General features: G+C 42.8%; 1 protein-coding gene and 1 long non-coding RNA gene across 2 annotated transcripts in view; both read right to left on the bottom strand.

The window, feature by feature from the left end:
* Nucleotides 1–625: 625 nt before the first annotated feature.
* On the bottom strand, nt 626–6,276 carry LOC139588657 (uncharacterized). The gene is made up of 2 exons (XR_011678768.1): nt 6,182–6,276; nt 626–1,925 (listed from the first exon to the last, which is right to left on the bottom strand). It is a non-coding gene; the product is annotated as an uncharacterized lncRNA (long non-coding RNA).
* A 3,539-nt stretch (nt 6,277–9,815) lies between these two features.
* BMAL2 (basic helix-loop-helix ARNT like 2) overlaps nt 9,816–24,990 on the bottom strand; it is a 32,171-nt gene continuing 16,996 nt past the window's right edge. The window contains 11 exon segments of the mRNA XM_071422570.1: nt 9,816–12,346; nt 13,330–13,438; nt 14,711–14,798; nt 15,257–15,365; nt 16,161–16,216; nt 17,441–17,591; nt 18,150–18,256; nt 19,188–19,428; nt 21,020–21,163; nt 22,001–22,118; nt 24,004–24,096. Of these exon segments, the coding sequence (XP_071278671.1) occupies nt 12,210–12,346; nt 13,330–13,438; nt 14,711–14,798; nt 15,257–15,365; nt 16,161–16,216; nt 17,441–17,591; nt 18,150–18,256; nt 19,188–19,428; nt 21,020–21,163; nt 22,001–22,118; nt 24,004–24,096 (1,353 nt within the window). The 3' untranslated portion in view covers nt 9,816–12,209.

The following is a 24,990-nucleotide window of genomic DNA, read 5'->3' as shown; positions in this document are numbered from 1 at the left end:
CGGGCGGGGTGCGGGATTTGGGCTGGGCTGAGGACCGGGATCGCCGCGGGCGGCAGGAGCCGCTCCGGGACGGACGCTGGGACCGAGCTCGGCGCTGCCGCTTTGCTCCCGCTCGGCCGGCGCGGGGCTGGGGTCCCGCCGCGGCTCCGGGTACGGTGCCCGTGCATCCCTCGGGGTTCCGAGGAGCCGGGGCCGTGCCGGTGCCGGGCCCGGGAGGAGGGCGGCGCTTCCCGGAGCGGGCGCTGGATCGCCCGTGGGGCGCCGCCTGGCGGACGCGGAGCGGCAGCAGCGGCTCCGGTGCGGCCCCGGCCCGGAACCCCGAGGGCACCGCACCCCCGGGCAGGGCAGCGCCCTCCGCCCCCGAACCCGTGCCCGAAGCCCCGGGGCTCCCGCGGAACGAGCGGCGCTGGATCGCCCCGGGCGGGAGGAGCCGCTCCGGGCGGGCGCTGGGGCCGGGTCCGGACTGCGGCCGGTGTGGGACCGGGGCCCTGCCGGAGCTCGGTCCTGCTCCAGCCGCTCATCCGACACCTGCCGGGTGAGACCTGATGCTCTCCCGCCTCTCCCCCACTTTCTCTGTGGCTCGCACTCCCCAATGGAAAAACCCGTGGGTTTAAAAAGCCAGTGGAAACTGTTTGCTCTTTATTTCCGGAGCACTGGAGATTCTGGGTTGGAAAGAGCCACGAGGATCATCAAGTCAAACGGTGATAAGTGATTGGCCCACGTTGAATTCAGAATCTTGGCATTGTCATCACCCTGCTCCGAGCATCTGAGCCACCCAGGAGGGATGCTGAGCTTTAAATGGGGTTTTCAGTGAGGCAGCCACTCCTGGGAGTTCTAAAGCACAGCTTCAGGTCTGGAATCACAGGAGCAGTGCAAATTCCCACTGTCCAATCCCTGGATTTGCCTCCTGCCAGCACTCAGCACCTTGGACATGTTTGGGTGCAAGTGCTCCAGTGCTGCTGCTTCGAGGGATTGGGAAAATGGGCATTAAACCCCTTCCCACAAGGCTGGCTCTGAGCCCTGGCATTTCAATGAAATCAGTTTCCAGCATTTTGGAGATGAACCCAGGGCACATAAATAAACCTTTCTCCACAAGGAGAGCCCCAGGGACTACACAATTCTTCCTATGCCTGGTCAAACAAACCAGCAGCCAGTTTTAGGGGAGAGACTCCAAACTCCTGTCTCCCTTCCTGGCTGTAAAACACTTGCAGAGGCTTTGGAGTTCACACAAGCTTGTCAGGATTTGGGTACTCCATTTAAATTCCACTCATATACTACAGAATAGGAAGTGTCCTAAAGGCACCTCCACTCACACTTGAGTTTTAAGCCCTCTACCACTGATGAATTTGGATGTCCCTTTGTTAGGAACACCCCACCTGTGCTTCTTTAGGCAGCTCCATGTGGGAGATAAAATAAATGTGTACAAAAGTTTGGAATGCAGCTTCCAAGTCAAGTTACCTGCTAGGGAATTACTCCAGCTCTCTGGTACCTCAGGCTGTTTAACCACAGCCTGGCTCTTCAGGGCTGCAGACTGAGCTACACTTGGGAGCTGGTAAGTAACAGCAGCTGAGGTCTCATCCCAGCTGTACACAAAAACAGGGGCTGCATTTGGATACATGCAGGCAGATTTGGCCACTTCAGAAAGCTTCAACCCCTGTTTTTCAGAGATTCCATTAGGAATAATGACCTTTTCACAAATCTCTTTAAGGCACATGAGAACCTGAGTAAGAAAATGAACTCAACCCCTTTGTTCCATCAGCCTCATGCCCTGAATTCCAGGGACAGAAAACAGGACAGAAAAGTCCCTCTCCTTGGAAGGCAATGTCTCCTACATGGCTCTGTGCCTTCCCCAGCCTTTGGTGGCTGCTGTCTCCATCCTTCCACATCTCCTCATCTTCCTCTTCAGGAGGGTTGGCTTCCTCATCCTGTGGAGCAAACACAGGGACAGTCACCAGCCTGCTCATCCCAAACCTGGGCAGCAGGGACACACTGGTGGGACCCTCTGGGTGTCACCCCTCTGCTGGGCAGCATCCCAACCCTGCTCCCTGGTTCCATTCCTGGCTTGGCATCTCCTTTGAACATCCTTGGGATGTCAAACCACAAACGTTTGCTCTGTGGGGCTTTAGGACACCAGAGACTCCCCCAAGGCAGGGGGCAAAGCTCCTTTTCCCACATCCTCTGCCTCCCAAAGGAGCAAGGAAAGGAACTGCCCTCCCTCGTCCCCAGAACAGATCCTGGTGCTGATTGGGTAAATGCATGTGTGTTCTTGTTTCTGTCCTCCATAACAGAGCACAACAAGGGAAAGATTTGAGAATGAGGAGGTTGGGGGAACGGTTGGTTGGCAGTTTGTTTGCTTTTACAGTTATTTTGCAGTTATTTTTCTGTTACCAACTATAAACTGTGTGTGTTGTATCTCCCTTCACAACCACAGCAGTGCCCATGAACTATCTGGGGTTAGTTCTACACTGACATATAAAATATGCCCTGTTTTCCCCCATGCTTTTGCTTCAGAACTGATCAGTCTGAGACAAGGCAGGGAAGACCAGACCATTATACTTTCCTCTTATTTTGATGTGTCTGTAACAAAGCAAGAAAGCAAAGTTCTTCTCCCAAATCCATCACATTTGGAGCCATGAGAACTGTTGGATTTCAAAGATGCTGATTCACACTAGTGGTTATCAGATTTTTCCCATCTGTGACACAATTTGACAGCTGGCTGGCAGCACAGGGTTCTCCACTTGGGAGTTCAGATGCTGCAGCAGCCGGCTCCAGTCTCAGCCTTCAGTTCTCCACTAATAAATATTTAGGGGAAAAGCCCATAAAGAGAGATGCAAGTGCAAACTAACTTTTGCATCAGCACACCTGACCTCAGAGACTTTTGTGTACAGGTACCATTTGGCAAGGGGATTTTATTCCTGCAAGAATTACAACCCTGTGCCTGCTGGAACAGGGATTACCATCAAAATGTAAGCCAAGGGCTGCTAAAGTCACTCGGTTTGTTATTTTTATCTCCTCTCAAACAGCACAAGCCAGAGACTGCTGAAGTGGCCTCTGGTGCTGTTCCTTGACACAACTTGCACTGCTTAATGAGGCAGAGGCGTAGAAGAGAACAGGAGCATCCTCACCTTACCACAAACAACTCCCCCCAGCCAGCAGCTCTGGGGAGGAGCTCTCTCCAGAAATATCAGCTCTGTCAGCACAGAGTACACGTAGAAGAAGTACATGTACAGAGACAAGTACAGGAAGGTATTAAGTAGTTTTACTTCTGAAGGTATGAAGTGTTTTTATGTATCCTTAATGCACAGCTGCATGCACACATTCCACTCAAGAGGAGTGAACACAACAAAACTTGCCTGAACCTTCCAATAAACCTGTTCCTTGCTTCTGTAAGTTTAGAGATGTGGTTTGGCCAGGCAGAAATGGGTCAGTTCATAATTGCACACTTGAAAGCAGCCACATAACTTCAGTTCTGCTTTGAAACCCTGACAATCACCAAGGTAAGTGCAAGAAGAAGCTGTCTCAGATACACCAACCTAACTTGCACATCACCATCTAGCAGCTGAGGCAAAAGTTACCAGCACCTCCTTGAGGAAGGGCATGCAAATTCAGCAGTGGGACAGGGGCTTTACTGACCACCCCTAAAACCACAGGATGTTTTATCACCCACCTAAATCCTGCCTAATATTTGGCTCCTACTTTCTCTGTTAAAAACTACTGCAAAACAGCAGACTCCCCAGTCAGAGGCATTTGGGGGTTTTGCACTCCTTTTGAACCACCTCAGGAGTCAGGGATGTGTTTTTGGAACATCTGTCCCGGATTTGGGATCCGGGCCCCTCTCCATGTTCCCTCCACCCTCCCAGAAAAAAACACACAAAGCACAACAAAGAAAATCAGTCAGTTCCTCCAAGGAGTTCACAGCAACTCCCTGGTGCTCAGCAAGCCAAAGGCCCGGTTTGATGCAATCGCAGCAAGAAGAAAGTGACTAAACCTTCGCTGGTTTCAAAGCTCTTCAGGGGAAGGATTTCCACTTCCCTGAAAGTGTTCCTTTAGGTGGGGAAAGAAACATCAGAGAAGCCCCACCTGGATGGATTCAGGAGACTAAACCTCCTAAAGGACACTGCACGAGCACCTCCTCACTCACAGCTCTGCCTGTCCTCAGGCCAGCCTGAGCTGGCCAGTGAGCAGTGACCAGACTTTGTCCTGCTCATCCAGGGACCAACGGGACCAGCCAGGCCGGCAGCACCACCTGGCAACCTCAGTCTCCTGGGAATGGCTGTCATTTCAGGAATGTTAACAATTACCCTCCTGTGGCCACGGGTCACAGGCAAAGCCTCCCCTGCACCTGCACAGACATTTCCAGCGGCTCCCCTCTCCTTCCTGCGGTGTGTGTCACACTGCCCTGGCAGCACAACCCAGAAAGGAAACGGGACTCGCATCGAAGGAGGAAAAAAGGTGAAATTCAGCACGGTTCCTGCCCCACGGGACAGCCCTGGCTTCAAGGTGCTCCACCCTGAGTGTCAGGGACAAGCAGAGCCTGGATCTGCTGCAGACACAAGTGCACAGGACAAAGCAACTTCAACATTCCTCAGCACAACTCTTACACCCAGATGCAGCAAAGGGATGGAATCCCAGGGCTCAGGGCAGGAGATGGGCTGCCAAAGAGGGAACCTGCTCCTCACAGCCAGGCAAACAGGTGGGGCTCCCGCTGCCTTCAGGGAGCAGAGAAACACCAACTTTGCCCTCCTGCCATGGGAACATCAATCCTCATGTGTGAGCACCACAGCACAGCACTGACAGTCACTGTCACTGCCAGCAGCTGATCTCTCATACAGCTTTTCAAGAAGCTGTGCTAAACCCAAAACTCCACTGGGATGGGTACTAAGCTAAAGTAGGAAGTGCTCTGGCTCTTCATTTCTTAGCGATCTGAAGAAGTTCAGAGGCCAAAATCTTTGCTGCACTTGAAACAGAGACTTGAAGCAGATTTCTGCTTTCCTACTTTCCAGAACACCTCCCAAACCAACCTGCCATGCTGCCTCACTGAGAGCACCAGTTCTACTGAAACCTCTACTTACATCCTTCACAAATGTAAATCCTCCAGATACAGCTGCTCCCTTTAACAGAGGCAATAAATGCCGAGCTGACACTCTGGGACATCTCCCTCCCCAAAGCTCCACGGTGTAAGCATGGAGAATATTCCCACTCCGTGACCCATTTCTGCTGTTTACTTTTCGGAATGCAGCGACTCCTGTATTGCTCAACGCGCTGCCGGTGCAGTCGCACAGAGCCGACCCACGGTGCTGCTGGCAGCGGCCGTGCCCGGGCCGCAGTGAGGAGAGGAGAGCCTGCAGAGCCTCTGAAGGCTCGGCACAGCCAAGCCCAGCCTGGAACTCTTCCTTGCGCTCCTCACTCACACGAGGGAGCACACACGTGTTACAGCACAGCCGAGCGTCCAACAGCAAAGCCTCCCTCCCCCCCAGGAACAGCCACGGAGGTGCAAAGCAGCTTTTTACAGCGCCAGATGCACCCAGCCACGGTGCGAGCGAGCACAGCGATTTCAGCCGGGAGAAGTCACGGCTCGAACAGAAACAGACCTCGAAAAAATAATTACAGGATGTAAGAACCCCAGGCCTTAAATCAAACCACATTTGTTAGCTCTAGATAAAACTCATAACTGCACTTTCACAGCGCCAGTGCCTGAAGCGCCCTACTAGAGCCTGAAAGATTAAACCGGAGAACGCCAACCTCTCCCCAGAACTTCCCGAAAAGTTCCCTCAGGTCCGGCACAGAAACAAGGCACAGAAGGTCGGGAGCGCTGAGAGCACTGGGAGGCGGCGGGGGGACAGGGACATGCAGGGGGGACCACGGACACGCAGGGGGAGCAGGGGGCTGGGACACGGCACGGGGACAGGGACACGAAGCGGGGACAGGGACACGGCACGGGGACAGAGGCTGGCGGGATGTGGCGGCGCTGCCCCCCCGCTGCCCCCCGCTCCGGGCACACGCGGCGCTCCCGTCCCCGGGCCCGGGCCGGCTCCGGCCCCGCTGCCGGGGCCCCGGGCCTTGGCGGCGGCAGAGGAGGAGCCGCCGGGGCAGGGCACGGCGGGGCTCATCCCGCCGGGACACCAAGTTGCCGCAGTCGGCTCCGAGCGGTCTCGGAGCGGGTCCCACGAACTTCCCTTACCTGCGGCCGAACCGCGCAGAGCCCTCCGGGGCGGCCGCGCCTCCGCCGGCTCCGGGCAGCCCCCGCCGCCGTCCCGCCCGCGCCGCTCCGCTCGGTGCCCGCCCCGCGGGAGTCATTGCCTTGGGAATGTTTGCTCTTCCGACCAACTATTGTAGCTGGGCTGTCAAAGCTGTCCTGGTTTTCACCTACCTGAAGTATCCTGATTGTTAAATGCCCAGCAGAGCAAACTGTTTTGGCCCTGAGCTTCGGTGTGACACCATGTTCAGTCCCGGGACAAAGCACTGCACAAACAATTTCTAGCTGTCAAATCCATAACTGAACCTTTCTCCTCATGTTTAAATTCCCCTCCAATCCCTTCCTAAAAAGGACAGGAGAGATTCAGTGCCCAAAGGATTCATAATCCAGAGCAGCTGAAGTACAAAATGCTCCCAAACTGTACCCCCAAAACAGTCAAACTTCTGACCTCGGCTGTCCCATCCCTGGCTCTTCCCACAGTGTTTGAAAACACGAGGAAAAGCCCTGCACACTGAACCCGCTGCTGAACTGATGGAAGAGGTGCTGTCCTTGGCTCTGCTGCAGTTTCTGGTCTAAAGTTTCTCTGTCCTGAAGTTTCTGGTTCCAACCCCCCAAAAAGCAGAAGGTTGTTTAAGAAGTGACCAATCTGCCCCAGAGCTTAGGGCCGTTTCGGGTGCCCAGCTTCAGAGGATCAGTTTTGTGTATTTGATCTGGAACCTTGTGTAATTAACCCCTGAAAATCAAGAAAAAGCAAACTCCAGTTCCTTTTCCAGTGGACAAGGAAACTTTCCATGAAATTTCAGATACCCATGAGGGTGAAAATGTAATCAGCTGCAGAAACCTCTCCAGCATGAACCTCAGAGATGTGCCAGTGTGGATCTGGAAATCACAGAGAGCAGTGTTACAAATCAGAAGATGCTGCATATTTAATGTAAAATATGAGCAAAAGAAAACCTCCTGACATGAGCAGGAATCACATCAGGCTCAGCTGGAGGAATCCATACCATGGCAATAGCAGAACTGCTTGAAAAGATTGGGTGTTCCAGACCATTGTCTTCCCATTACTCTGAATCATTGCTGTCCTCAAAAGCAGGACAGGAAAGGTTACACTTTGAGAAACCTGTTTTGGTTTTTTTAAAGACAATCTAGGAGCAGGCAGTAAATTACTGTAATAAACCACAAGCAAGGCAGCCCTGACAACTGTTGTGATTTAAAAAGTTCTAAAGCTGGGGGTTCATAAAGGAGCACTGTCATAAAGACCTAAGTGATCATGAGTAACAGAGAGACAGAAGATAAAAAACAACTCTGTGCTGGCTCCTCCAGCTCCACAAGCAGCAATCCACAAATCAAACAGAAATCTGCAAATTGAACCAGAGGAGCCCAAAAGAGGAGAATTGTTGCAGCTCCTCCTGCAACACTTTTCTTAGGAGTCAGCCTGTGTCCATTGCTGCCCCCAGCAGAAGGGGCATCCTGAACACCAGAGGGGCTGGAACACAAATTCCATGGAGAATGAAGCATGGACAGCCCAGAGCTACTCAGAGGAAAACCTTTAGAAGCTGATTGTACCTTGCTGGAACAGCACTGAGCTCACCTGCCTTTTTGTTTGATGAGGGATTTATCATCTCTTCAATGATACTGAAAGCTGTATCTGATACTGGAACTGCATTTGCAGATTAAAAAAAAAAGTATTCTTAAAATTCTTAAAAGACCTGGCAAATCAAATGTGTATAAAGTTCAAGGGGAGAGAAGGAGCAGACACTGATCTTTTCTCTCTGGTGACCAGTGGCAAGACCCAAGGGAATGGAGCTGGGCCAGGGAGGGCTCAGGCTGGAGATCAGGAAAAGGTTCTTTCCTCAGAGGGTGCAGAGGGTGTCAAGCACTGAACAGGCTTCCCAGGGATGGTCACAGCCTCAAGGCTGCCAGAGCTCCAGGAGTGTTTGAACAACATTCTCAGGCACAGGGTAGGATTTTTGAGTGTCTGTGCAGGACCATGAGTTGGACTCTATGATTCTGTTGAGCCCCTCCCAACTCAGGAGATTCCACAATTGCCTAATTAAGAAATCAATTTGCTTATTCTGCTGTGACAAGGTGAAGTCTAAGGATGGAACCACTCCTCTCAAAGAATTTCTATCCACTCATCTGAATGTATTTTGCTAAATATTAAAGGCCCAGTGGTATTGCCTTCCCTATCTGTAAGGCTTATGAAAGCAGCAATGTTTGAAGTCAGACTTTTTTGTTGAAAAGCACTGCACATTCCCTGAGCTGTTGTAGAGTTCAGAGTCCTGCTGCTCACGTCACAGCGCTTTCCAGGAACACCCTGATAAACCTCACTGTTACCCATTAACAGTGTTACCCAAGAGCCCATTAATGCTGTGATTCTCTGCTGTGCCAAGGCTCCCTGAGTGGTGTAGGACATGTTACACATGTTGGGTCAGGTTCACTTGGAATCTGCAAATTCCAGGAAAGTGAAGTTACCACCCAGACAGGGTCAGCTCTGTGGTAGCAACAGCCAAGGTAGAGCTTTCCCACTAAACTTTTTACCATTTCCAAAGATTGTGTGATTATTTCTGGGAGTTTTGACATGAAAACAAATTAATAATAAAAAGTTATGTGCAGTGCCCACATACCTGAACTTACCTTTAACAGATCAGGCAGGCTGAGGTACTGTATTCTCTTTTCTGTCCCACTTTGGATCATGAACAGAAACCCTGCTGTGAGCAGTCACTAAGATGACTTTAGCCTTTTATGCTTGTGAGCAAACCAAATTTTCCAGTATTCTAAAAAGTGTAAGATCCACAGCAAATTCCAGAACTACAAAGCACCACAGGAAGGAAACCTGGAATCAGTCTCTGCTGTAGACCCATGCAACAGCACTGTCCCTGCCTATACCCTACAAGGGAATCCCAAAAGCACAGACAGGATCCTCCCTGCCCCCAGAACACCAAGTGACAAATGTTCACAGGGACTCAACTATTTAGGTCAAAAAGACCTTGGAGATCAAGTCCAGCTATAACCCAGGACCACCAAATCCACCACTACCCCCTGCCCATCAGTGCCACACCTGCACATCTTGTAAACACCTCCAGGAATGATGATTTCTCCACTGCCCTGGGCAGACTCTGCCAATGCCTAATAACCCCTTTTTTTGTCCCAATATCCAATCTAAACCTTCCCTGGCACAACTTGAGGCCAGTTCCTCCTATCCTGTCCCTCGGGAGCAGAGCCTGACCCCCACCTACCTGCAGTCAGGGAGCTGTAGAGTGCTGGGGTCTCCCCTGAGCCTCCTTTTCTCCAGGCTGAGCATTCCCAGCTCCCTCAGCTGCTCCTCACAGGCTTCGTGCTTGCAACAAGAACTGGAGAAGTCCAGGGTTAATGTGTGGAACCTTCAGAGTTCATCCCTGGAGAGCATGAGGGTGTTCTGAAGCTCTGTTTGAGTCCCCAGAAATGCACATTAGCTTGGATTACAGGCTCTCCCTGCCTGGGGAGCAACACACTGAGCTCCCAAAATCCACAGGAGTTCCACATCCCTGTTTCTGTTTTGAGGAAGAAGCCTGGGATCTGAAAGAACAAGTACTTTATATTTCAGTTCAGTATTAGACAGAATTGCCAGCAGACTAACAGCAGGGCATCAAAACAGCATTTATTGACCTGGTTTAACCACAACCTACCATTACCTGCACCATGCCAGGAACAAACTGTCAGTATCTTACTAGAATTGTGTTGTTATACAAACAAAATAAGCACATACTATCTCAATTGTATTCAAAATATCTATTAATTTCACCAGAAATATTTACAAGTGACACTTTTTCTTCAAAAGGCTGCTTTAAGCCAGAAAAAAAAAATACAAATAGTAAAGGGAAAATCTAATAAATTAATTGAAAATCACAATATTTGTCATTGACTGCGAAAGAATCAAAGTTACATTTTTGGTTTTATTTTTTAGGGATAGCCAAGAATCCAAAAATAGTGTTTTGAGTCTAGACACTTATATAAATCTTGTGAAAGAATTAATTTGCTCCTGCAGTAACAACAGCTGCCACGTTTCCAAACTAATCCAGTTAAAAAAACTGTTCTAATAAAGTCTGTATAATTTTAAGTTATTTGTGTAGTCATTTATCTATGAGTTAGAGTATTTGCTGGTTTATTTAGAATTTACTTCTAGAATAGAAAAGAGAAAATGCATTTTACAATGGCAGAATCTCAAATTTCATTTATACAAAGAGATTTCTATCAGTTCTTAGAAAGTGCCTGTTTATTTTTTCCACTTTGCTCCATGATATAGCCCAAAATTTAGAAAAAGCAGAAAAGTTTATTCTAATAAAGCAAGAGAACTGATGATTTTGGCCCCATGTATGTAAAAAAGAGATCTGAATGCAGGAAACTACATCCAAATTAAATGAAAAAAAATTCTATAGTGTTAAAAAAAAAAGAAAAAAATCAATCCAAGAAGCCATTCTAGCAAATCACCATCACCAAAAATGCATCATTTGCTAAAGGAGTCATATCATCTGTAGGATGCTCTGTCAAGCAGAGGAAGCTACTTCATGTCCAGATTGTGTCCTCATGAGGACAGGGTGGCTCCCCAGCAGTACAAGGATGACATCTAGTGACAGCCACATCCATCTGTTCCCAACTCCAGCCTTCCTAAAAACACCAGCCCAGGCTGCCACCCTCACCTGGAGTGAGAGAGGTCTGGGTTGTACCTACATTTAAATGCCTGTATTAAAAAGATGCACATGTATCAGACATCTTCAAATGCTTTCCTTTCACTACCCAAATTAAAAAAAATAAAGCAAAATCCAAACATGAAGAAAGCATGAAAAAAATCTGTAATTTTATGATATATAATCTATGCAAAAATTTGTTTAAATATACCAGAGATAAAAAGATCCTCTTGCTATATTAGTGCTATGTTGTTCTAATGCAACCTCTAAAGTGCCATGTTCTTGAGTTGTTTGCTGTAACTGGGATACAATCCCTGCAAAAGCTGTTCCCAAAAGATCATCCTGCATAGCATTTACTTACAAAGCTATAGTACAGAGAGGATTTTAAAAAGTCACACACTCAAGCAGTAGAAAATTCTCCCAATCTCTCCAAAAACATAAAAGATGCTCTAGACTTTTAACATTTTTTCACCAACAGACAGTGCAAGCCTCACTCTGGAACCAAGACTATCCATTCACACTTCTCTAGTTAGTAAAGAACCTGGGACAAGACCAAAGTTCTTTATTACAAATAGAGCATTATTTTTCTCTGGTTCTATGCACTGCCTCTCTAATAATACATTACAAATAATACAAAACAGTAATTAAGAGTTTGTTGCCTCTTTTCTTATTCCCTTGTCATGTTTGTGTACTGGGAAAATGAGTGTTTTTCTCAAAACATTCTCTTCTGTTTATTAGGGTGATCCAACCCCAATCCTTGCTCCCAGAACTGTAAGCCTCATTTTCACCTTTGACTGCAAAAATTGCACTGCTGAGAAGTGCAAGGAATCACAAACTGCATCATTTGAGTATTACAATACCTTATTTTACAACTGTAGTGTGTGCAAATTGTTATTTCAATTAAATTTAATAGTTACAAATATTCTCAAACCATATAAGTACAGTAGGTTCTACAGAAAGTAACATGGATAACTAATATTCTGCAACTTGAAACAAAAACAATAAATAAAAGTTTGAAGTATTAAAACTAAGAAAAAGTAATCCTGTACATTGTACAGTACCTTTTGGTTAAAGCTTCTTAGCAAAAATATACTAAAGTGTTCTAAGCATTCCAGTTGCAGATGGTTCAATATTAAAATTTCAAGGTTTCCTCATCATGAAAAAATATTGCATTTGTCCATAGGTGCAGCAGAAGATGTCTCTCTCTGAACAAGGCTCCAGTCTTTAAAAATCCAGAGACAGCAAGTCTGAATTCAAAGGAACCATTAGAAAACTCCAATACAGTACTGAGGATGTAGGGTTGTTGTGCATGAGGGTCTCTGCCATTCCTTGCTCCCAGACCAGCTCTAGAGAGCCCACTGGATATCACTGAGGTCAGCTGGGTCCCCCAGGCCCCCGTCAGCCTCCAGATAATTCATCAGCGCTGTCATGGCGGTGTCATCGTTCTCGCAGATGGCATCGAAGTCCAGCTGGGAGCTGCCACCTACACAGGGAGTAAAGCAGGAGCTTGAGGCAGGCATGAGCACTGTGAAGCATGGAGAACATGGTAACTTGCAAAACAGAATTGGTTTGAAGCAGAACCTGCCTTTGAAGTCAAAGCAAACATTTCTATGTTTAAAAAACCTTAACTTGACTCCCTTTTAGTTTAACACCATTCCTCCTTGCTCTGTGTTGTTGGGGTTGTTTTTAATTCTTTTTTCCCAAACCCTTATTAAAGAATTAGCTTTTATTCCTTTGTTTCTTTTTCAGTTGGTTGGTTTGTGGTTGTCAGGGTTTAAGTTTTTAAATTTTTCTGAAAAGGCTCATAGTTCAACCAGAAGAAAGCTGTAGGTTATAAATAAACAAAGAAATCCCTGGCAAATGAGGGAGAAGAGGAAGATGGAAAAGTTTCTAAGAGCTGAAATACAGGATCAGCATGAACATGGCTTTTACATCATTTTGCCTTTTATGTCAAACATAATGCAGTGGCATTTTCCTCTTACCGGGCCAGGGAATCCTGTATGCAGACAAACTTAACAAGAGGAAGATTAAAAAAATTCTTTCTGAGCCATTTAGAGCAGTCCTTTGTATCAACTACTCCCAGCTTGCAGCTTAGAAAGAGGTAAAGTGTTAAAAGACAATCATTCACAAATTCCAAGAAGTACCCTGACATTGCATTGAAATACTTTTCCCTCCCTATCTCTGTGCTGGAGAGAGAACAGTAAGGTGTCTCATGAAAAGTGTAAGAATGCAATGGGAAGCTTCAGTTACAGATGTTTTTGTCACGAGATTCCCTCACTTACCAAATTTTGCTGTTTGCCTTGCAGCAATATCACATCTGGTTTCAGAGTGCTCTCATCTCCAGCCAGCCCCATCTCTTTACAATTTATACATGCTTGTAAAGTGGTGCACTCAGAAATGACACCAGGGATCAGAAATGCCAGCCCCTGCAACCCTCAGAATAGCCCCAAGAGAAATAAATCTTACTGAGGAGAGGTTCATTACTGGGAAATGGAATAGTTCCCTGGCTTTGTTCTGAATTCTCCAGAGCTTCTGTTTCTGAAGGGCATAATTGAATCAACTCTTTATTTGGCACCTGAAAGAGTAGAATTGGTAGAAAGGACAGAATTAGATCCTAAATTTAGTCATAGATATTACATTACAGAAACATCATAGATTCCTGTCAAATTTTTAAGAACTGAATAGAGAAAGCGAAAAATATACCTCATCGGGCAGATATTTTGCATTTAGAAACAAATATTCTATAAGTTCATATAGCACTGGACCTGGCTTAAATAAAAGTTGTGACTTCCACAGCTGTCAAAGGTACTCCACAGTGATGGCACTGCTTGAGGCTCTAACTCAGTGTTCAGCACCAAAGGTACTGGTTTGCACTTTCCACATCCACTACCATAAACTACAAATTCCCAGACCTGATGTTTGTCACTGTCAAAACATTCCAGTTAAGAGATTAAAAAAGCCCTCATACCTCCTAGGTTCTAGATGCATTAAACTATATTCATCATAGCAATAGAGATGGAAGTCATGCTAACCCAATAAAAAAAGAGAATTTTTTTCCTATAGTTGTTTTATTTAACACATACATGTAATTTAGCAGGAGAGATTCCTAGGATTGCCTGACTTGTGTATATTCTACCAGGAAATTAATAAAGGTGAAATGCTTTCCAAAAGTATTTTAGAAACAAACGGGATACCAAAGACAAGAATCAAGAAAAATCTTCAATGAATATGATGAAATTATCCTTATGATGAGACATTACATAATTTAGAGAGTTCAGCATAAGTAAGTCAAACAACTCTTCAGGAGAAAGATCTGTGGTAACAAAGGGGAGAACAGATCATTAAAAAAAGGGGGAAGTCAAAGCAGACCAGGATAGTGGGGGTTTTTCATAAGAAATAAGAATTGCAGTGGAAAGATAAACTGTTTTTAACAGGAAAGAAATTTGCATTCAAAGAGCTGTTGGAGAAGTTTGTTCAAGCCATGTCCAGTGCAAAACATACAACATATTTAGGTAAGATATGGTCTTTATTCCATAGCTATGGGCAATAACTATGTTATTTATATAACTATGTTAGTTATAGTTTGTGGTGTTACAAGCACTAGTAGATTTACAAGCACCACTAGATTAGCATAACTACCCATTTTTAGAAGAGTAATGAAATACCTTCAAAGTCACAATTTTAAACATTGCAAAACAGCACTGATTTTTTCAAAAGTCTCTTCAAAACCATTAAGATTAAAAGTACACATTCACAAAAACAAATCAGGGCAATCCAGCTCAAACACAGGTTGTGAGCTGACATTAACTTTTTCATTTAGGGTTTTTACAGGCAGGGGTGTACTCACATCACTGCAGTTTATAGTTAAAGCTGGAGAAGGTGACTTTCTGAGGAGATGTGACGGACTTAACTCTCCAGAGGGTGAAGAATGCAACCTAAAATTGCATGTGTTTAGTTGATTTACCAGGTCACATTAATCAAATACTGAAAAACAGACTGTGTGGTACAGAACCAACCAGACCTCCCCAGTGACAAAGCACGAGTCTGATAATATGAAACAATAATGTCTTAAATTCTCCTGAAGATTCTAAATTCTCCTGCTCCAAGTTTTGGTAGCAGAAAAAAGAGGAGAGATCAGGAAAGGCCATGGGTCACAATTCTATTCCTTGAGCACAGTTTTCTTCCTCTGTTGAATCACCAGCACAGTTCTGTGCTCTGCCAGGCACGAGACTGACATAATTATAATGGTATCTCATTATGCTATGGCTCAACCTAAAAAGTGTTATACATATAATACAATAAAAGTGAAACTGGAGCAACCCTCACATAATCATATAATTCCTCATGCCTGTCTTTACTTAAAAGCCTAATGATGGTGTTATGCATTTATTACCTTTGTAATTCTAGTATTTCATTTGCAATTTCGGTTCCTATACTTCCAGCACCAAGAACTGTTCCAGAGGACATTCCAGGTACACTTACTAAAGACTGTTTTACAGCATCTGTAGATATAAAAAAAACAAAGCCCAAACAAAACCTTAAACCCAGAGCACTTTCATTGCAGAGCAAGGATTCATTTTAAAGTAGCTTTTGTTCTAGATATACATATACAAGTATATATTTTCAAATATGTATTCAGAAATTATATTCCTTTAAATACTGATTCATGGCAGAGGGCGTTGCAATATAAAGTGAAAAATCTGTTTGTGAAAATTGTTGTTCTCCAGTAGTGAAATATATTTAATCATTGCCACCTCCAGTGTCTCTCACAGACATTGCAAAGAACATGAGTTTAAAATACCCTTGGATTTCTCACCAACTGAAATCAGTTATTGAAAGAACATTTTGAAAAGCAAATATAAAGCCTTGACAGCAAGATGATAGAACAGCATGCAGAAAGCAGAAACTTTGCACAGCAGAAAAATAATAACAAAATATGTTCTGTATCAGTATTCCCCTGTATTTTATAGATAAACTCAGCACAGTTACATCTGTTCCGAAACCTGGGCAAAATATGAAGGGTCTGTGACAGAAGCACAATATCCTACTAACCAAACACCCAGCTCTAACAGAAGCTGCTGGAAATTAAAAGTAGGCTATATGCACTTCTTTTTAGAGTTCCGTGAATTTTATCAATTAGGACTCTGTGAGTAACTAGACACTGAAAAAGAAATAGCTTTAAAAAAAAATTAATCCTTCTTTGCATGCAATCTAGAATAAAAAGCCCCTGGACTGGATAAATTTAAATTGACTGATCAGGAAATGCAGCTGTGATAACTGTAAGAAGTGACACTTGCCTTCTGCAGATTGGGAACTGTACAGGACCTCTTCTTCAGCTGATTCCTTATGACCTCTGAGATTTAAAGAAATGAAAAAAAAAAATCCAAACAAACCACAAAAAGTCAGCATGTTTTTTTGTCCCAAGAGCAAAATCCAGCATATATTTATGTTTAATTTCAATAATACTTTACACAGAACCAAAGCTAACATCCTCGAACTAGAGAAATATAAGATATTAATCACATATTTCCATGTTCAATTCTTTGTAATGTTTCTGAGCAGTCGGTGAAATACTGATTTCCACTTTCCAATTTAAAAAGAAAGCCAGTAGGATTGTCTGTGTTCCATGACAAGGGAATAGGGCTGTCATTTCCAGTGTTAGGAGCGAAATCAGGTAACCAGGAACAAGGACAGGTCAGTGGCTGCCTGGTGTCAGCAGCTGCTGCCCTCCTTCCCTCCTGCAGACAGCTGCAAATGCCCACATCTCCAGGGCAGGCAAAAAAGTGTCCTTGGGCTACTGGCCAGCATAGGCTGTCTGAACTGCTCTTCTCTGTTTTCTTGGAGAAAAAGGACATGGGCAAAAGAGGTGGGTGATGTTGACCTAAGGCATGAATCAGATACAGAATGGGTAAAAGGCCCCCTCAACAACTTTGTTTGATGGAAATAAAACCCCCTCTGTCCCTGCTCAAAACCCTAATCATTGGCAAAGATCCTCAGTAGCACTGGAACAATCCCAATTACAGCTCCATTGCAAGGTGCAGAGAATGAAAAAGAACTACAAATTAAAAAAAAAATTAAACACACATATTTACTGTCCCCCAGGCTCCACCCTTGCAATCAATTTGGAGAGGATCTTTCTGTCCTGCCTTGCATTTCCACCATCTATCAATTGTGCTTCTCCACCTTCTGACACCTGGGGGTAGAGCAGCACTTGGAATTGGGTCAACTGACACACAGAGGGTTGTAAAGACCAGAAGGAAAAGCAGAATTAACTTGACAGTTCTATTTATTCAAATCTACTTCTCTTAAAGATCCTTCCCTTCTTCCTTTAACAAGAAACTCTTCCATCTCTTTTTTTCCCCTACTGGGAAACAGCATAGTTTTCAGAATTAAATACACAACTTAGGCCTGAAACAAAAATAGCTGGTAAATGCCAAAAAGATGTTTGTCCAAGTTGTTCAGCCCCTTTTTGTGCAAGGTTGATGTTTTCTAGTCTTGTTCTGCTTTCTAGACAGGTTATTTTAGTGCTAACTGTAATTATGACAAAAATAAAGAGAGAGTCATATAAATTACTTACAATACCACAGTGTTGTTTGATACAATGTACTCCAGCTCTTTGGTCCAAGGATTCATGAAACTAAACCACTGACTCTTTAAAGTAACGAAAGTCCCATCTTTTGCTCTAAATTTGTAGGAATTTGTAAATACTTTTTCTTTGTTCTGCAACACTAGATAAGAAAAGGAAAGTTATAATCACCATATTTAACCTTAGAAAGGTAAAGTTAGAAATAATAAATCTATTTTATAGCATCATAAAACCAAAATGTTTCTGTTGGCCAGACATAGAATAAACATGCCAGAACAAACTGGGACCTGTTCTAAAATCAAATTATATAGTTTCAGCAGGGTATTAAATCTTACATAAATAAGCAAGTACTATGTTCCTGCAAAACACTAGGAGACTCATGACTTGGTGAGCTTTAACTAGTGTCTTTAATGATGTTATCAGACACATCTGCTCTTCAGGAGTCCTCCCCTTCCTTACAAAGAATGGAAGCAGAGGGTTTGACAGATGTGCTGACATTATTCCTCCACAATTAAGGCCCTGCACCAGGAGCCAAGACAACACAAGTTTCTCTCTGATTTTATTACAAGCCTTACACAGGCTTGTCTTAACACAGACATCACAAAGGGCAATGCTGAGGTTGGGTAGTTTGGGTTTGCAGAGTTCTCACTTGCAGTTACACCTTGCTGTAAGTAGTCTGAGAAGACCAACTGTTTTGTACCTTCTTTGTGTTTTTCAGCTAGGTGATTGTGATCATCTTGATGGCAGTACTCATAACAAGAAGTTCCTAGAAGCTCTTGTGGCAGATACCCTAAAATTGCTGTTGCGCTGTTAGAAATAAAAACGTGAACTACAGCAGACTCAAAGCCGTTTCCTTCAGTATCAGATAAAGCAGAGCATTAATATTTAAACAAACAGATGCCTGTGTTCATGTTTGGGGAAAAAATATAGCATTAGTACAGCTCTAAAACAACAGGAAACATTTTTCACAGCAAATTATCCCTTTGCAATGAATGACAATTCGAAGGTAAAGTAAATGTTTAAACATGCAAACCACATGTACACACAAAATGCTTCTGTTTAGTGGCTCTCCCCTAGCCAGTCACAGTACTGGTCACACATAAGAGTCAATAAAAAACTCAGCAGTTGAATTTTGCTCTTTCACTCAAAGGAATTAGTTTCAAACCGACACTTTTAGTATAAAGAAAAGAAGACTGAAAGCAGTAACATTTCCAGTGACAATGAAATTCCAAATGCAAAATGGTAACTAGGTTTTTACAACAAATAAAAGTCTGGTTCAGAAAGTAGAGAAAATGGGTCTCTTAGTTCTCACTTCTAATAAAATAATTTGGTACCTCACTTAGAATGTATTTGTTACAAATGGTAAGACTCTCAAAAGTAATAACTTCTGGGTAAATGTTATTACTTCAGTCTTGTGCAGAGCTATGAAGCTCTAACTTGAGATTTTTCTTTATGAATAAATGAGTCCATTTTCTATAGGACAATACACTTCTATACATGATATATTATTTGACAAAAAACAAAGCCCAAGTACACATAGTTCAAGAATTAACTGCTTCTTGTGTAGAGCAGAAAAACATTCTGAAAATTAGAATTTTTGAGAATTTTCAAAAAATTCTCAAAAACTGAGAAGTCAAATTAGAACTTCTACCCTGCTGGAGAAATTACAGCTTTGACAGAGGATCAGAATATGGAAGCAGTTGTGTAATTTCTCTTCATTAAAGAACAAAAGGCTTACCGCTGATCTACATAAACAAATTTTCCATCCATGGCAAATCGTGTAACAAATTCTGTTGCTTTGACTTTTATCTCTCCACTCTTTTGTGGAACAATATAAGGGTGTAACCTCCCAATCGCAACAAGACAGTTAAAGTTACTACTGTCCTTTTCTACATCATTTTCCTCTTCTACTCCCACCTCATTAGGAGGCCAGTTCTTCAAATACCCAGTACAGTGAATGGTGCAGTATTTTCTGTGATCTAATAGAAAGAAATTAAATAAGAAGCAGTTATTGTTCAAAGAGTAAACCAAACTACTTATTTTATTATGTTGGCCATGAGACCAGCAACTTAATAGTTCATGCTTACCTACACCAACTGTACAAATCTATAGATAATTTTACAGAGTATTTTTCAATTAATTCTGTTCTATTCAATTTGGGCTTACCTGCAGAGAGAGCTTCTAACCCTATGTAAGATTTAGGAAGATGAGTTATGGGTGTTGGCAGTTCAAACACAAGTTAGACAGAAAACAAAGCAATAAGCCACAGATCACTCTGGTTTTATATGGATTGTGAATTAAAATTAGCCTGAGGCCCTCTGTAGCTTCCAAATCAATTTACCTTTGGTGAGCACAATGACCTGAACATATGCTCACTGCAGTTGAAGAAAGAATCAGATTATTTTCTATTTATCTCTGGTTTCTGAAGTTTTGTGGGAATACAAATATTTTAAATATCTTAAATCCCAGTATACACTGTCATTCATCCCTTTTTGCTCTCTAAATAACATGCAAACACCCTCATAAGCATCCAGATTTGACAGTATGTGTCCTACAATAGCTGTCTTTCCAAAAAAATGCCAAAGCATTCTTGACACCTCTGCGCTGAACAGGATGCTTTCCATAGTTTTAATTTTCCTCTCTATTACAAAAACACAGATCAACTCTGCAAAATGAGAAACTGAGTTATCCCACTATGATTTTGCCACAGTTGCTCAGGTGCCTTCCCTCAAAACTGCTTTCCCAAGAAACACTTAGAGAAGGTAAATTCTTATCTCACTGAGTTATCTGACGCATCAAGGGATATCAAATTCTATTTACTTACAATTACGGGCCTCTTAAAATTTGTGGTGTATCTCAACAGTAACAGGTTACATTGAAAAACAGAACTTGGAGGATTTTTTCAGGATCAAACAATTTCAGCACACCTTTCAAAAATCAATACTAAGTTATTAAAACAAAAGTTGGAAATTGCATTTTAAAATTGAAATTTAAATTTTCACTGGAAACTTGACAAGATTACACTGCTCTATGGGCATACCAAAATATGAACTAAAGTAAAATTAATGGAAAATTAATGGAATTACACCAATAAATTAACTTCACCATGAAAAAAGGGGGAAAAAAGGAAAATGCATACTTTTAAATACACACAACACAAAAAGTAAATCAGAAAAAAAAGTTGGTTTACTTGCTTTTTGCCCTTCAAAATAGTAGAGTTTGCAGGCTTTATTCACTCAGTTATCTTCAAGACATAAGTTTAGTTTCATTCTTCTGATCTGCTTCAGTTCTTTCAAATATTTCCCTGAGACTTCTCAAATTTGATCACAACAGACCACGTGCTCCTATAGAGCCACTGTACCTCCAGTTCCTCCCTCCCTCTTTCCAGGAGGGCACCAGGAGGAGAAAGAGAACAATTAGACTGTTTTTCAAAAGGTGTCCCTGGTTCACATTTACACTGCTCTACAGCTACTTGGTGAGATCAGTAGGAACTAGAAAGCCATTAGTGACTTGGAATTTAAACAAGTTTCAAGAGAGAAAGCCCCCATTTCATCTCCACTCTCTGAATACCTTTCTTCTTTGGGTTGGGCAAACACTCCTTCTCCTCTTTGACTGTGGTCCTGCTACACTTTATGCGACAGAAGAAGGAACGTCGAGCACCAGAGTTCAGCCGAGCTGGTCCAGCTTGGAAATCTGTGTGTACTTGCAAGCCAGCTTACAAAGATTTAGTAAAGTAGTTAAAAACAACCAAAACCAAGCAATAAAACTTCAGAAAACAAGGTGCTTTCTGCATTTACCTCCCAGTACATTGTCCTTACTGTTTAGCTGCCTAAATTTTGTACTTACAATTTAAAAAGTCTAATAGTTTAAATAGGACAAAGAAAACATGATTGACAGAGATTCCAAAATTAGAAAGAACTACTAAACTATTTATAGACGCTTCTTGATATTCTTAATAGAATTTTACTACAGATACTTAATAAACTTTCACTTTGTATTTGGTACATGGAAGAACTGCAAAGATGCTTGTAAAAAGCCAGCTATAAAATAGGCATTAGCTGCACAGTACACAAAACAGGCATTAGCTGCATAGTACACAATGCTTTCCTTATTAGAAACAACTGTAAACTAAAGAAGGTTTGGTTACTTTGGGATTGACACTTAGCATTTTCAGAGAAGACAGTGATTCTTGATATTGAAGTATTTTATCCCATGTTCGACTACATCAGGTCTTTTGTATTGACAAGACCTAGCAAATACAAGAAAGAAAAGCAGTATGCTGGTAGGAAGAATGTCAGACCACATCTTGGTAAATGCTTAACAGTGATTGCAGTAATTTAACAGAATTTCTGTAACTCTTATGATCTAAAATCAACTCTCTTCTGGGCTAGCTTTTCAACTATAATGCATTTTAAGCAGCAGATACGCATTCAAATGTTTGCTTCTTTTGTTCATCCACACATCCATACAAACACCTGAATACATCCTGACTAATAATTAGATTTATTAACATCTCTTGAATAAATATGAGCACATCCAGCTCTGACTTACTTCTGCCATCTACAAGCTTCTCCCTAGGCGAGACATCCGATGAAGAAAGTTGCTCCTTAACTTTTGCAACATCTTTTGGATGTAAGTAATCAAATAAACTTTGTCCAATTAAACTGGCCTGTTAGAAGAAAAACCAAAAAAACAACAAAACCCAAAAGAGATGAGAACCACACCATTTTGGAACAGGACCCCACACATTACTTATCTCAGGAAAAAACTGTCTACACCACTAAAGAAAAGTCAATACCAGTTACTCCAAACATCAATATTTTGTTTTACATTTCATTTGTCATTGTTTAATATAATTTTTATTTAAAAGGGTAGTAAAAACATAGTTTGTTCCTTCCCTTTGAAAAATAGCATATTTAGTTGGAGATCAAACAAGTTCTGTACAACCAAATGCTTTATTTATGTAAATAATGCAGTTTCTGGTCCTAGCTACCTAGCCAAAGAAGGTTATACATGAAGTAATTCCACTCTCAGATTATTGGGGAAGGAGGGAAGAAATAGAAAGGAGGATGAAATACTCAACTATCTAATGACTCTGAGTTCTAATGTGGTTGACAAACTGGCACCACAGAGCCAGGAGCATGCTGGAAGCAGGGCTCAGCTCACTGCAGCACTCAGCAGAGGATATTTTCAGGGACGTCTCCAGCTGGGATGCCTTCTACCTGCTCACTCTGTTCATCCCAAGTAACTGACCTGCTGCAACACTTTCTTTTGCAACAGGAAGGAATTCTCACAGAAGTGGGAAAGTTTGGTTTTCCACTGCTTACCTTCAGCACAGCAACCAAATCAAAGGACATAAAGGAGCTGTGTTGACAAGCTCTACTCTAGCCTCAAACTCAGGACCAACACCCAGTCTCCTGCCTTTTCTCAGTCTCCATTTAATCCTAATGCAATGGGAAAATGCTGAGTGCTGCTGAGACAGCCTAACAGCAGCCTTGCCAAAATATACAGGTGTAACAAACCAGATAAGGCTGCAGCATGGGATTCAGAGCCTAGAACAACTCCTACACAAGCTAATAAATCCATGGGTTTTGATTAAAGTCAATCATGTCCTCTGAATCTCCTTGTCTGGAATACAGGAGATCTTAAGGGTCTGGAAATAGGTATGTCTAACATGAGTGACTCCAGAAAGGCACTTTCAGCCCTTGAACAAAATCAGTGTAGAAGTTAAAAAAAAACAATTCTGCGTTATGGTTATTGCCCTAGGATGATTCATTTAACTTTAATTAAAAAAGATAGTTTTGCACTTTAAAAAAAAAATCTATGAAAGAGTCCAGATTGGTTATCTGAACATTCATAAAGAAAACTAAAATAGCACAAATGGTTTCAAAGTTACAAAAGTAGACAGATGGCAGCACTAACTGTTGTAGCCTCTGTTTGTGAAACAGAAGTCATTGATACAAGAACAAATTATCATCCCTGGATTGTTTGTGGTAATTGCCCATCATGCTAAACACCAACTAATGGAAGGTACTTGTATTTTGGCAATTTCCCTGGTTGTACAGGGAATGCTGGCTGCCATTCAGTTTGTCTCAGGTTAGGGGTACACGCTCGGACAGTCATTGTGGGTGATGTGTTACGTGGTGCATCCCAGCATAAAGGCAGCACCAAGGAAAGCTTTCATTAACTTCCACGGCTCAACTACCCATTTTCCTTGGCCTAAAAAAAACCTCAAAATCACTTCACTATGTGAAAGAAAATCTCTTGCACACAGAAATTAGGACATCTTCAAATTATCCCTTCCTCTCAGACTGGCAGTTTTCTTAAGGATGATCAGCTGAAATCTGGTGCTGTTCCTCAGGTTGGGAACACTGATGTACTTGCACATATTTTCTTACAGGATATTCAGCTTTACTCTGAATAAGGTTAAATTAAAGAAATTCCAAGAAATTATACACAAGGATTGGTTTGATGTAATATAAAGTAAAATATAAAAGTTTTAAAATTCGTAAGAAAATGCAAGGTAAAAGCAAGCAAGAAACAACAATAACCACCTGATCATAATTCAGTATTTTGCAAACTGATTCAGAGACAAACAGAATTTTTCCTCTGTTGCATCCAACTACAAACAGGAATCCATCTGCAGCCTGAAAATATAAAGACACTGTCTTTAAAAACACACAATTAAAATAAACAATGAATATTAATGTCTACAAGGAAGCACACTTTTAAACCTGATTTTTAAAATTAAATACAAGAAAGCTGGAGAGGGGCAAGAGGAAATGGCTCCACACTGACAGAGGGTGTGTTTGGATTGGATATTAGGAAGAAATTGCTCCCTGTGAGGGAGCTGAGGCCCTGGCACAGGCTGCCCAGAGATGCTGTGACTGCCCCTGGATCCCTGGAAGTGTTCAAGGCCAGGCTGGATGGGATCTGAACAACCAGAGATAGTGGAAGGTATCTTTGCCCATGGCAGGGAGTGGAATGAGATGAACTTTAAGGTCCCTTCCAACTCAGGCCATTCTGTGATTCTAAAAAAAACCAAAGCAATTAAGATTGCAAGGACCAAACGAGGCCTTCAACCACACACAGCTAAAATTTCTTAAAGATTTATTTGGCAAAAGTCCAGCTACAAAACAGCTTCTTTTGGGAGCCACTCACAAATCTTGGCAAAGCATTGTTGCAGCAAAGGAAAAAACCCACAAACCTAGCTGTGAATGAGGTGTGTGGGTTTATGATGAAGTGTGCAAACAAGAGGGAGGATTTTATTTCATGTATTTTCTACACCTTTTGCAAAGTACATCTTTAAAATGTCCATTTTGGTAGGGCAGCCAACAACTGTGAGGACGTTCCTGCATAATTGGCAGCATTCTCTGCAGTTGCATGAAGATTTTTAGAATGGATGTATTAAACAGGCAGACTGTACACAGATTATTGTCCCTTCCAGGGCTGCTGCCTGCCATGCTCCCTAACCATCCCTGCACACCTTCATGAAAGCCTGGGTAGCGCACAGAGTACAATCAGTACAAGAAAACACTTGC

Source organism: Agelaius tricolor, unplaced genomic scaffold, assembly GCF_023055355.1.
Source record: "Agelaius tricolor isolate 1412-34295 unplaced genomic scaffold, bAgeTri1.0.p SCAF_3, whole genome shotgun sequence".
Classification (NCBI taxonomy): domain Eukaryota; kingdom Metazoa; phylum Chordata; class Aves; order Passeriformes; family Icteridae; genus Agelaius; species Agelaius tricolor.
The sequence above is the reverse complement of the archived record's forward strand: the minus strand, read 5'-3'. Positions and strand labels throughout refer to the sequence as shown.